Genomic DNA, 13,560 nt, shown 5'->3' with positions numbered 1-13,560 from the left:
AAAAACAGAGAAGCATGTGTGAGGGAAACACCCACTCCACTGCTTGGAATCTGAGGTACAGGGCAGCATTTTCCATGGTTATTACAACTGTAATTTTGTTAACAGACTTGGCTTTTGACGAGAAATGGTAAAATGAATCATAAAATGATAGAAAATTTGTTTAACAAGCTGACTAAAAGCCAAGAAATGGGACATTCTTAAATAAAAATCAATCTAAGAAACAAAATAGAAAAAAAATTCTTAAATAAAAATATCAATAAAAGACAAAGAACAAAGTTTAATATTTTATTACTGCTACCATTTAAATGGTGTTTATATCAAAAAAGTAAATGAAAAATCTCTAGGGCAATATTTCTTTAAGAATTTTCAGGGATTCCTTTAATATTATTTAAAAATATATAACCAAAATTTTATAAAAAGGAAAACCAAGTGCTTTCTCATTTTCAAACAGATGTTCCCTCTACAAAGAAGATAGGGAATAAAACAGGCAGAGGATAAAAGGCAAAGAGATGTCCCCTATTTCCTTGAGAAATACTATAATTTAACTCATTATTAGCCTTTCCTATGTTGGGGATAACTGCCAATATACCAATGGGCGTATTACGTTCCAGAAGTTTATCTGTGAATCAGTTCTGAACTTGGACAGAAATGCATTTTCAGACAGACCCAACCTTACATAGAAGACTTTGGTTCCCAGGCCAGTATACATATGCCAATTTAACTTATAATTTATCTGATGGTATTATAACACTGTATAGTACTTACTGCACTTACTGTGTGCTGGGCACTGTCCCAAGTGCTTCATATATATCACTTATTAATCCTCACAACACCCATATACAAGCTAGATACTATTATCCCCATTTCACATGTGAGGAAGTTAAATCAAAATAAAATTAAGCAATTTACCCAAGGTCACATAGCAAGGAGGCACTGCTACCAAACGATCACGTCAAGTTGATCCTTTTCTAAAAAAATAAAAATCTTCCAGGTCTCAATTTTGGATCACATACCACTTTAGCCCTGGCAGTGAGACTGGCAATTTCCCTTTCCCATACACTTCCTAAACAAGGCAAAGGAGATTTCCCCGAGGTCCCACAGTTTAGCTAGCACAGTACCCCCAAATCCTAAGTGGGACTATCTTGGTCTGGTTTAACACCCTAGCCACCTCCTGTCTTTTCTCTTCAGAGTACTAACAATTAGTTTGCCCTCTTACCCTACTTTCCATTATTACTATCTTTACTTCCAATCAAGAATTTCCAAGACAACCCTTAGAATGGGAGAAAATATTTGCAAATGAAGCAACTGGCAAGGGATTAATCTCCAAAATATACAAACAGCTCATGCAGCTCAATATCAAAAAAATAAATAACCCATTCAAAAAATGGGCAGATCTAAATAGACATTTCTCCAAAGAAGACATACAGATGGCCAAAAAGCACATGAAAAGATGCTCAACATCACTATTAGAGAAATGCAAATCAAAACTACAATGAGGTATCACCGCACACCAGAGAGAATGACCATCATCAAAAAATCAACAAACAAGACTTCCCTGGTGGCTCGGTGGCTAAGAATCTGCCTGCCAACGCAGGGGACACAGGTTCGATCCCTGGTCCAGGAAGATCCCACATGCCATGGAGCAACTAAGCCTGTGTGCCACAACTACTGAGCCTATGCTCTAGAGACCACGAGCCACAACTACTGAAGCCCACACGCCTAGAGCCTGTGCTCTGCAACAAGAGAAGCCACTGTGGTGAGAAACCTGCACACTGCAACGAAGAGCAGCCCCTGCTTGCTGCAACTAGAGGAAGCCTGCACACAGCGACGACCCAATGCAGCCAAAATTAAATTTAAAAATTAAAAAAAAAAAATCTACAAACAGTAAATGCTGGAGAGGGTGTGGAGAAAAGGGAACCCTCCTATGCTGTTGGTAGGAATGTAAATTGGTACAGCCACTATGGAGAACAGTATGGAGGTTCCTTAAAAAACTAAAATTAGAACTACCATATGACCCAGCAATCCCACTCTTAGGCATATACCCAGAGGAAACTATAATTCAAAAAGATACATGCACCCCAATGTTCATTGCAGCACTATTTACAATAGCCAGGACATGGAAGCAACCTAAGTGTCCATCAACAGAGGAACGGATAAAATAAGATGTGGTACATATATACAATGGAATATTACTCAGCCATAAAAAAGAAAAAAATAATGCCATTTGCAACAACATGGATGGACCCAGAGGTTGTCATACTGAGTGAAGTAAGTCAGACACAGAAAGACAAATATCTCATGATATCGCTTATATGTGGAATCTAAAAAAAAAGCATACAAATGAACTTATTTACAAAACAGAAGTAGAGTCACAGATGCAGAAAACAAACTTATGGTTAACGGGGTAAGGTGGGGGGTAAATTGGGAGATAGACTGATGTATACACACTACTATATATAAAATAGATAACTAATAAGAACCTGCTGTATAGCACAGGGAACTCTATTCAACACTATGTAATAGCCTATATGGGAGAAGAATCTAAAAAAAAAAAAAAGAGTGTATATGTGTATATGTATGACTGATTCGCTTTGCTGTACACCTGGAACTAACACAACATTGTAAATCAACTATACTCCATTAAAAATTAAACAAAAAATTATACTTCAATAAAAAATAAGTAAATAAAGACCAATAAAGAATTTCCTTCCTCCTTGGGCCACTACAAAACAGAACAAACTTTCTCAGCTTTTTAAAGATAGCCTCCTGGATTTGCCTGGTGGCGCAGTGGTTAAGAATCCACCTGCCAATGCAGGGGACAAGGGTTTGATCCCTGGTCCAGAAGATCCCACATGCCACAGAGCAACTAAGCCCACGTGCCACGACTACTGAGCCTGCACTCTAGAGCCCGCAAGCCACAACTACTGAAGCCCACGCGCCTAGAGCCCGTGCAGACAAAAAAAAAAAAAAAAAAGCCTCCTATTCCTGAAGCAAAACTATAGCTTGTATTTCAAGTAATTGGGAAGAACAAAAAAGAAAAAGTACATCTTTCCCCATAAAAATTATGTTTCGAGTTCACAATAACATGGGTAAATGCTTTTGTTATATTAAGTTATATTTAAGTTATATTTTGTTATATTAAGTGGGCAGAGATCAGGATAGCAATCTACATATAGCCTAATTTATGGGGGTGAAAAGGGGAAAGATATTTTTAAAAAACAGAATCACAAGAATGTTAATAGAAGTAGTTATTGGGTGGCAGAATTACGGGTGGTATTTTAAATTTTTTTCTACTTTTCTATACTATTAAAAAATTGAGATGCTTAAAATCTAAAAACATAAACATTGTTTTTTTTAAAAGACTCCCTCCTCTGGTCTACTGTCCTTCTTCTACCCATACTTTTAAGGAAAATATGGGCATGAAAAGAATGCTGTATTTGGATTATCTAAAAAGAAAAAAAAGGATTAAATAAGTTTTTCTTCCATTAAAATTATTGTGAAGAAGCAATGAATCTTTTTAACAATTTATCAGTGCAAAGGGACAAAGGTTGAAAGGAAGGGGTAAAGAGGAAAAATAGGTTTATTTACTCTTCCGTCCCCACTTCCTTCTTCTCGGTCATTACCAATCCAATCACTAATATTCATCCCTTTTATACCCAGGATAGTAAATTTCTTAAGAGCAAAGTTTAGGTCTTAATCATCTTTTTATCTCCAGTGCTGAGACATTAAAAGGCAAAATGAAGACCCAGGATGTCTGTTCAATAAAGATTTTTTAAACAAATGCAAAGTACAAATGAGATAATATCTGCCTTTATAGAACTCCTTAATTGGTAGGAAAGACAATCATAAACATACTTTCAAATACATAAATTAAATCGTAATTTCAGGGAATTCCCTGGCAGTCCAGTGGTTAGGACTCGGAGTTTTCACTGCCAGGGTCCGGGTTCGATCCCTGGTGGGGGAACTAAGATCCCACAAGTCCTGCTGCACAGCCAAAAAAAAAAACAAATCGGAATTTCAAACACAACGTGGTACATGTTTTAACATATGATCTAACAGAAGCAAAAAAAGGAGGGAATGTTCAATTCTGCTTGGGGACTCAGGTAGGGGCTTATGGGAAGAAACTAGATTCTGAAAGATAAGTATGAATTTTCTAGGTAAATAAAGGGGGAAAAAAGGCATTTCAAGCAAAACAACATGTGAAAAGACAGAGAAATAAAATAGCATGGAGGGTATAATGTGCTTATAAATCTGGGATCTTGTTAAAATGTAAATTATGATTCAGCAGGTCTAGGATGAAGCCTGAGATTCTGTACTGATAACAAGCTCCCAGGTAATGCTGATGCTGCTGGTCCACAGATCACAGTCTGAATATCAAGGGGTTAGGTCGGACATCGATTAACACAACTCCGTGTGCCTGGCCATGTGGTTAGAAAGAGATAAGATCAGGATATGAAGTAAAAGCTTAATCAAAACGTGGTAAATTGTTTGACTATTTAGCAGTATATCAGCTTAACAGAAACCATCTGGCCATAGTAAGCAATAACTTAGTGCTCAGGAATTTAAAAAGTTAGATTAGCACCATGAAACTATAATGACTAGTGAAAGAATGGGAAACATAAACAAAATCTGAAGTAAGAAGTTAAGATTAAAAAAAAGGGAAAATAACAAGCGTAACCAATTTTTTATGCCACATTAAGTCTGAAATTATACATACAACAAACTGAAGAATTTTTACTTACAAAGTCATCTTCACCTTCAGCTAAGCCATAATTAGGCAACATAGCTCCCTCCATTGTGGTGCTCTTGAAGACTCCTTTAATTTTGCTACCTATTCGGCTAATTCCAAATGATTCTCCTCTCTTCTGTGTGCTCCTAAATATTAAACAAAAATGTATCAAGAACACAGTAAATTATTACATTATCACAACGGTCCAGTTTACTGTAAACAATAATAAAAATGGTTGCAAAAAGGGTAAACTGAAGGTATAGCTAAACATAACTTTTTGGAGTTCTCAGTCATAGACTGTCTCAACATCTCTATAGCCAAAAGTGACAGAACATTTAAAGTTTAAATTTGAGGGGATGAATTAATGGGACAATATTTATTAACAAGCATTTGAAATTTACCTACTATTTAACCTTAAAACATTAACTGAACTAAAAAGAATAAAAGATGAGAGCCCCCTAGTGGTGCATATTTCTTACTGCCATACATTTTTTGAAATAAATTAAAAATGTGGTTAGACCAACGTTCAAAATAGACTATCCTATTCAAACTGTACTGTACTGCTAAAAAAGCACAGTGTAACAGGAAAAAAACAAAACAATGACCTTCTCAGTACTTTATTTTTAGATGGAAAAACAAAAAAATTCTGAAAATTTTCTTCAACTTTATAATCATATAAATACTCAAAAGAAGAATGAAGTATAAAATACACCATATATAACTTCAAAATAATAACAAGAAAAAATAAAATGCCAAAGGGAAGGGTTAGCAATGAACATAAAGATAAAAGCAAATGTAGCCTAAGGAAGAAGCTTGCTCTGCCATATATATTAAATAATGGTTTTGTAATTTTTTTCAAAAGTGAATTTCTAAAAGCAACAACAAAAAAAGCAGCAAAAATTTCCTCCCCTACAGCCTACTTATTATTGCCTCATGTTTCAACAAATAAAAACATAACTTTTATCCAATTTAAAACTCACTATGTAATACTGCCCTTACGACAGATGTCCAAAGAAAAATGACCATTTTAAAATTCAAGGAGATTGGTGTTGAAGGCCTAACTTAACGAATAGCTATTATTCCTATAAGAAAACGTATTTATAAAAATAATGCAACAGGGCTTCCCTGGTGGCACAGTGGTTGAGAGTCCGCCTGCCGATGGAGGGGACACGGGTTCGTGCCCCGGTCCGGGAAGATCCCACATGCCGCGGAGCAGCTGGGCCCATGAGCCATGGCCGCTGAGCCTGTGCGTCCGGAGCCTGTGCTCCGCAACGGGAGAGGCCACAACAGTGAGAGGCCCGCGTACCGCAAAAAAAAAATAAATAAGATAATAATAATAATAATAATGCAACAGTTACAGAAATAAAAGTAAATTGATGAAGTGTCAAATGCACCAGTATATTAGTGATATGTGCATTTTATACATGTTCAAGGAGTAAATCACACTTATTTTAAAACTGGAAAAACTCTAATAGTAAGTAGTAGTAGTAAAAAGGATACTTAAACTAGAATATTGTTTTACTTAAACAAGCATGCAATTAGTGTTTTTAAAAAATCCAGGATTATAAATATACCTTTCTATGAGAGAAGAAATTTTTCTGAAAAAAAATATGAAAATCTTAACAAAATATTATTAAAATCTCTAGGATCTAGATAGATTATGCTAGTAGACCTAGATTATAAAACAGTTGGGCTTTTTGAAATGACATATTTTTTAAATATTTCACTTGTGATTACACCCAGAAATACTGAAATATTGTACTTCTTGCTTTAAAGAAAGTTCTTTAAACACAAATAATTCTAAAAGAAATTTAGCAAGATCAATAACAACAACAACAAAGAATGAGTCAACAGCCTTAAAAAGCTAAATACTGGATTTTTCACTTTATTTTATGCTGACATTTTAATTTTCTGATGACATATACAATGCTATTTCAAAAAGGAGACCTCTAGAATAAAAGTAGAGGTTAATCTTAAAAGGATGTCCCAGGGCATTCCCTGGTGGCCTAGTGGTTAGGATTCTAGGCTTTCACTGCCCTGGCCCAGGTTCAATCCCTGGTCCAGGAACTAAGATCCCTCAAGCTGTGCGGCGTGGCCAAAAAAAAAAAAAGGATATCCCAAATACCTGATATAAAGGCAGTAATTGGAGTTAAACAGATAATTTATACAGAAAAGAATCACATGCTGTCTCAAGACTTACCGAAAATCATCCAAACTTAGGCTACTTCTGCAATAACAGACATGTGAAATTACACAAGGAAAAGAGAAAGAGAAAGCCCAGATATTAAACAAGTTTCACTTTAGAACATAAAACAAAATTTAAAAGTTACACAGATGGATAGCATTATGAATAACATGATAAAGGAAAGAGAAACAAACACAATGGCTATTTTGGGGGGGTTGGAATCTGAATTCTAGATCATTTTAAAGAAAGTTTTTAAAAACTCAATATGTCAGGAAATAATTCTGGTTTTTTGCCCTCATTTAGGCAAACCATTTGTTTGATACAGTGGAAAATATTCAGAGACTAAGCCACCAAAAACTTGGCATCGAAAACAAACTTGTATTTTCTAATATGGAATTCATGTCTATATTAGATATAATTGTGCATGCTCCACACATTTTTAGTTTGAGTATTTTTTTAAGTTATGACTTAAACTAAGAAGCAAAGTTAACAAAAGATCCCTAAATATTTTTTAAGTTATGCTTTAAGTATGGAATGAAACAGAAGAGTAGGTTAATATTAATTAACATGCATTAAAATTTTACTTTTTAAATGCAATTAAATAGAATGTAGACATAAAACATATGAATAAACATTTTACATATTTTAAGTCATCTAACAGCAAATCAGCAATGCTACCCTAAATTTTCAATGAAAGAATGTTAAGAAAGGCTTTTACTTACTCTATTGATATATAGGTAAATCAATCAAGTATCACAGAAGCAGAGTCCTGACAAGACTGATAGCTAACGTTAAGAGTCAGGTCAATATAAAGAAAAACTAAAGACTATAAGCAGTACCCAGAATGAAAACAACCCATATTTTCTTCCTATTAATTTTATATTCTAAAGCCAGCAAAATTAGTGCCTTCATATGTTGAAGACAACTAGGTGTTCACCAAGTGGCAAAGACAGCTTTCCATCTCTGAGGTTATGACTCTGACTTACACTTAGCTACTCAGCAGGCTAATAAGGTAAAAGAACCACTTCCTCTTTCGCAGTCCTATACAGGAGTTTCACTAAAATTAATAAATGGGAAAAAAACAAACTACTCTCTAAAACTGAGTTATCTGTGGATTTCAATTATGCATGCAGTCCATAGTCTCCAATAAAGCAGGTGATCAAGCAATAATAATTATGAGATTAACAAGGCAATGGTGTACATATCTTGTTAAATTTTTCTGAAAGAATGTCAGGCATTTTCACATTACTATATGTAGTATAGCTCTACAAGTCCTTAGTAATCCTGTCTACTTATGTAGCAAGGAAACCAGATTAATAAAGATAATGATGTTATCACAGAATGATTAGCGTCAACAAGAACCAAAAAAAAGAAAAACATATATATGATTGAATATACCTACCTGTTGAGTTTTGAATTGCGTGTTGGTGATTCTGCACCTCTTAAAAGTTGTCTGAAATACTTAAAAAATAATTATGATTTATTAAACCAATATTTGATATTGAAACTTGCTACTTCACCTTACTGATTTGAGCTTAAAGGAAACATTACTTAAATCAAGTGAATACAACCACAGTCAAACAGAGTAAGGATTAAGATATTGCAAATGGAGGTATTCAAGCCACTTGACTTCTACAAGTCTGTAAATAACGTATATACAAGAAGAATGGGGGACTTCCCTGGTGGTCCAGCGGTTAAGACTCTGTGTTCCCAATGCAGGGGACCCGGGTTCGATCCCTGATCAGGGAACTAGATCCTGCATGCTGCAACTAAAGATCGTGCGTGCCGCAACTAAGACCCAGCTCAGCCAAATAAATAAATAAATAAATATTTTAAAAAGAAGAAGAATGGGGTTTCTGCATCACCACTACAAAGCCACTCAGGCATATGGCAAATCAGATAGACCAATTTGGTTGCAATCTTCTAGTCACATATATACAAACATGGTTTTGGTATTAAGAATTGTTGTTATAACCAACTTCTAATCTCCATTAACTTATGTAGTGGAAAATAGTATTCATTTTCTTAATTAACCATGTTTTATTTTCCTGTTTATTTTGTTATTTGCATTACTCATGTAACGTTATCAAAGCCACTAATAAATTTTGAGGAAAAATCTTCAAACAAGATTAATATTTTGACTAACCTCATCACTGTGGCAAAACATAGGAGTAAACACATTTTCCAAGAGAGAAAGTACATGTTCATATGCTTCAAAAAGACATCTCATAGTCTGAAGTTTCACAACATCTATATATGGGCCTTCAGCAACTGTTAAAAAAATTATATTGCAAAAATTGTTTATGAAAAGCACAAATACATTATATATTAGTTTAAAGTTCATTACAGTGAAAAGAGCATACAAACAATACTAAGACTGTTTTGCAGAAAATCCACTGTAAGGTACAGATCACACTAGAGAGGAATTAGAACAACCAAGCTCCAGTTCTGGCAAGTATTAGTTATGTGAATTGTGAATAAGTTTCTTCATCAAAGCTTTCATCTTGTTAGTAAAATAGGATAATGCCTGCCTGTGTATCTCACACAGCTGTTGCAATAAGCAGGGAATACAAGAGAAAACTCTGAAAAGAGTAAAAGAGCTACAGAATTCATCCTCATCTTTTACTTACTTTTTTGAATCTCTTCTACAATGAAGGGATCAAATCGAATTTTGTCAATACTTTCATCCAAACAATATGTTTTATAAATCTTTTGCAACTCTTCATGAAGAGACAGCATTTCATCATTTGATAACTCTGGTCGCAAAATTCTGTCATTGAATTCCTCTAGCAAATTCAGAAAGAATAAAAAAAAAGAATTATTTTCATAGAATAAAACTACTCAATGAAAACTTCATGTTCCCACTCTAATTGTGATCAATATTAAAAGCAGCAAATATAAGCAATCTACTCATCATTTTAAGATTTTTAAAAAGATTTAATTGGGAGTAAAACAACTGCTGAGATGAAAGAGAAGCTCAATCAAATATTTTATATACGAATATAAAATGCATAAATATTTCCATAGCAATACAAATTTTCTAAAATTTAGAATAATAAACACACTTGTAAAATTCTGTTTAAAGAACATATTGGATTAATTTCTTATACCAAGGGTCTTTAATATTTTGAAATTTGATTCCCTAAATAACAGTGAAAACTAAGGCTTTTTTTAGTCCCAATGTTTTTAAACAATATTTCTGTCCATCATGGAGGCTGTAGACTAGTGATGGAGCTCAGAGTCTGAACAAATCAATCTTTTTTTCCTAAAATGTGAAAGAACAGCATTAGGAAAGCCAAAATATTGACTACCATTTTTTTTTTTTTTTTTTTTTTTTTTTTTTTTTTTGCGGTACGCGGGCCTCTCACTGTTGTGGCCTCTCCCGTTGCGGAGCACAGGCTCCGGACGCGCAGGCTCAGCGGCCATGGCTCACGGGCCCAGCCGCTCCACGGCATGTGGGATCCTCCCGGACCGGGGCACGAACCCGTGTCCCCTGCATCGGCAGGCGGACTCTCAACCACTGCGCCACCAGGGAAGTCCTTGACTGCCCTTTTTTTTTTTTTTACTACAAGAGGTAGTATGGAAGCTTACCCCTTAATTCTTAATTATCCAAACTGAAACCCAGTGAGGTAAGGAAGGAGTTTTTAAAAAAAGAAAAAACTGGAAGAGAACATATAAGATCTTTGGGATGATAGCAAATTCATATAATTGGAGTCTCAAAAAGAAAGGAGAGAGAAAATAAGGCAGAATACTTGAAGAGGTAACAGCCAAGAATTTTCAAAAATGATGAAAAACACCAACATTCAAGTAAAATTCGAGCAGAATAAATTTTTTTTAAACTACACATTACAGTCAAATTGCTGAAACCCCCAAAGAGAAAACTGAAAAACCAATCAGGGAGAAAAGGGACATACATACAGGGGAACAAACATAAGAATGGAAGTTAATTTCTCCTGAGAAACAATGGTGCTGTTCAAAAGGTAATGGAAGAATGATTTAGAATTAGAATGTTGAATGAAAAAAACCCATCAACCTAAAATTTTATATTTGGTAAAAATATCCTTTTAAAATGAATATAAAATAACATCTTTTCAGACAAAAGTTAAGAGAATTTACCCCCAGCTGAATGGTACTATAAGAAATGCAAAAAAAAAAAAAAAAAAAAAAAAGTACTTCAGCAGAAGGAAAATGATATAGAAACCGGTTCTGCAGAAAAAAATAAAGACCACCAGAAAAGTAAATATGCCAATAACTATCGGGGCCAAAATATGTGTGTGTGTGTGTAAGAATGTGCACAGCAGCTTTATTCAGAATAGCCCAAAAGTGGAAGCAGTCCAGATAGCCATCTACAAGGAGAATGAATAAAGAAAGAGTGGTATCCTCATACAAAAGAATACTACACATAGCAATAAAAAAGAGCAAACCACTCATCTACACAACACCATGATTCAATCTTAAAAAGCACTATCCTCAATCAATGAAGCCAGGCACAAAAGAGTACATACTATGAGATTCCATTTATATAAGGAAACTGTACAGGCAAAATTAATCTGTGGTGAGAGAAATGAGATCAGTGATTGCTTTGGAAGGAGTGGGAGCAGGGGTGGATCATTTGGGAAGGGCCCTAAGGGAACTTTCTAGGGTGATGGAAATGGTCTTTATCTCAATAAAGGTGTAGGTTTGTAGGTTATAAAGAGTGCAGATTTGTCAAAACTGATTAAACTGTATATTTAAGTTCTATGAGTTTCACTGTAAATTATACCTCAATTTTTAAAAAGCTATATTTAAAAAAGAAATTAGGTACATTAAAAAATTAGTCTGCTCACAGAGTCCACACAGTGTCTCTAAATCTAATAATGTAAAACGTTATAGAGCTTCTAGCCAAAATAAAACATTTTTGTATTTGATTATTGAATCAAAATAATCCTTAATAAAAACTGTGACAAAGTGCTAATGACTGGGTCTTTAACATATTTTCATTATTCTGAATTTTTGGCAGTTATTTTTCTGCTAAGAGGATTTGGTTGAAGTCAGTTACAGATTATGTTCCAATGTGGAAAGAAGTGGACACTTGAGAGATAACTCACAGGTACTCTTAGAGTATCTAGCAAATGAAATTTAGTACAATAACAGATGACAGCTACAACATCTGATCTAAACAGTCAAACATATGACAAAGTTTAACAATGACTTTTGTAAAGTACACAGATAAGCCTCACCCACAGTCAGACAAATTTGCAACACGTGCACTGCTCCTTCTTGTTTCAGAAAGTTCATAAACCGAAATAAGAGATCTTGTTGCTCTCTGATTTGCTTCAATTCTAACTTCAGCACCTTGATACAACATGGGAGAAAGAGTAAGTTAGAGCTATGTAAATACATGATAAAATTGTTTATATCAAAAGTAATATAAGTTATTGCCGAAAATACTTACAGATGGTTTTTTATTTCTAGGTTCTGCAAATTTCTGCAAGAATGGAACCAAAGGGGAAGGTGGTTCAGTTGCTTTTTCAGGCTTTGAAGAAAGAATTAATTCAGTAACATGTCATTTGATTTTACAGATGTGAATCAAAACTCAATGCAATCTGAAGTACTTTCTAACACGTTCAATACTCACTGGACTGTCATCTATGAAGATGATAAGCAAATGATTCACAGTATCCTAATGGAAAATAATAAACAAGGATCAAAATAAATCCATTACCGCGTTCTGCCCAGAATTCTCAAAGCTTTTATCATATTATGAAAGTTTCTGGAAAAATGAAGAAACAAATGGAGCAGTGGCAAAGCATCTGCACTTATGTAATACAGAGGGGCTTTTTAAAAATCTACAATACAGGGTTCTTCGGACTTCCCTGGTGGTCCAGTGGTAAAGAATCCACCTTCCAATGCAGGGGACACGGGTTCAATCCCTGGTCCGGGAAGATCCCACATGCCACAGGGCAACTAAGCCCATGCACCACAACTACTGAGCTCAACCACCTCAACTAGAGAGCCTGCATACCACAAACTACAGAGCCCACACGCCCTGGAGCCTGCGCGCCACCACTAAAGAGAGAAAACCCACATGCCACAACCAGAGAGAAGCCCACGCACCGCAATGAAGAGCCCATGCAGCACAACGAAAGATCCCACATGCCTCAACAAAGATCCCGCGTGCCGCAACTAAGACCCAATGCAGCCAAAAATAAATAAAATAAATAAATAATAAATAAATCTTAAAAACAAAATCTACGATACAGGGTTCTCAACTTTTGTGAAAATGGGAAAAGAAAAGTTATTCTGACTTTGGCATTCAAAACATTTATCAATTATCCCTATTTCTTCAAAATCTTACTGGATCAAAAGTAAAAGCAGCCCAAGTATCCATCAATAGATGAATGAATAAGCAAAATGTAACATATACCTAAAATGAAATATTACTCAGCCTTGAAAAGGAAGGGAATTCTGATATATGCTACAATGCAGATGAACACTGAGGATATTATGCTAAGTAAAATAAGCCAAATACTGCAAATACTGCATCATTCTACTAATATGTGCTAACTAGAGTAGTCAAATTCATAGAGACAGAAAGTACAATCAGGAAGTAGAGTTGCCAGGGGCCAGGAGGAATAGAGAATTACTGTTTACATGGGTACAGAGT

The 13,560-nt window shown here is 34.9% G+C and overlaps 1 protein-coding gene across 7 annotated transcripts in view; it reads right to left on the bottom strand.

The window, feature by feature from the left end:
* Positions 1 to 13,560, bottom strand: part of SNX14 (sorting nexin 14) — a 67,250-nt gene that overhangs the window by 22,494 nt on the left and 31,196 nt on the right. For 4 of the 7 annotated variants that reach the window (XM_033428498.2, XM_033428504.2, XM_033428501.2 and 1 more), the window contains exons 10-17: positions 12,532 to 12,576; positions 12,349 to 12,429; positions 12,134 to 12,248; positions 9,545 to 9,700; positions 9,061 to 9,185; positions 8,317 to 8,375; positions 6,930 to 6,956; positions 4,743 to 4,875 (exon numbers count right to left, since the gene is read on the bottom strand). In XM_033428498.2, coding sequence (XP_033284389.1) covers positions 4,743 to 4,875; positions 6,930 to 6,956; positions 8,317 to 8,375; positions 9,061 to 9,185; positions 9,545 to 9,700; positions 12,134 to 12,248; positions 12,349 to 12,429; positions 12,532 to 12,576 — 741 coding nt within the window. The remainder of the gene's footprint in view (positions 1 to 4,742; positions 4,876 to 6,929; positions 6,957 to 8,316; positions 8,376 to 9,060; positions 9,186 to 9,544; positions 9,701 to 12,133; positions 12,249 to 12,348; positions 12,430 to 12,531; positions 12,577 to 13,560) is intronic. The other 3 variants (XM_004270063.4, XM_033428502.2, XM_033428503.2) reach the window with 2 other exon arrangements.

This window comes from Orcinus orca, chromosome 12, assembly GCF_937001465.1.
Source record: "Orcinus orca chromosome 12, mOrcOrc1.1, whole genome shotgun sequence".
NCBI classification, from domain to species: domain Eukaryota; kingdom Metazoa; phylum Chordata; class Mammalia; order Artiodactyla; family Delphinidae; genus Orcinus; species Orcinus orca.
Note: the sequence above shows the minus strand (reverse complement) of the source record. Positions and strands in the feature narration are given on the sequence as shown.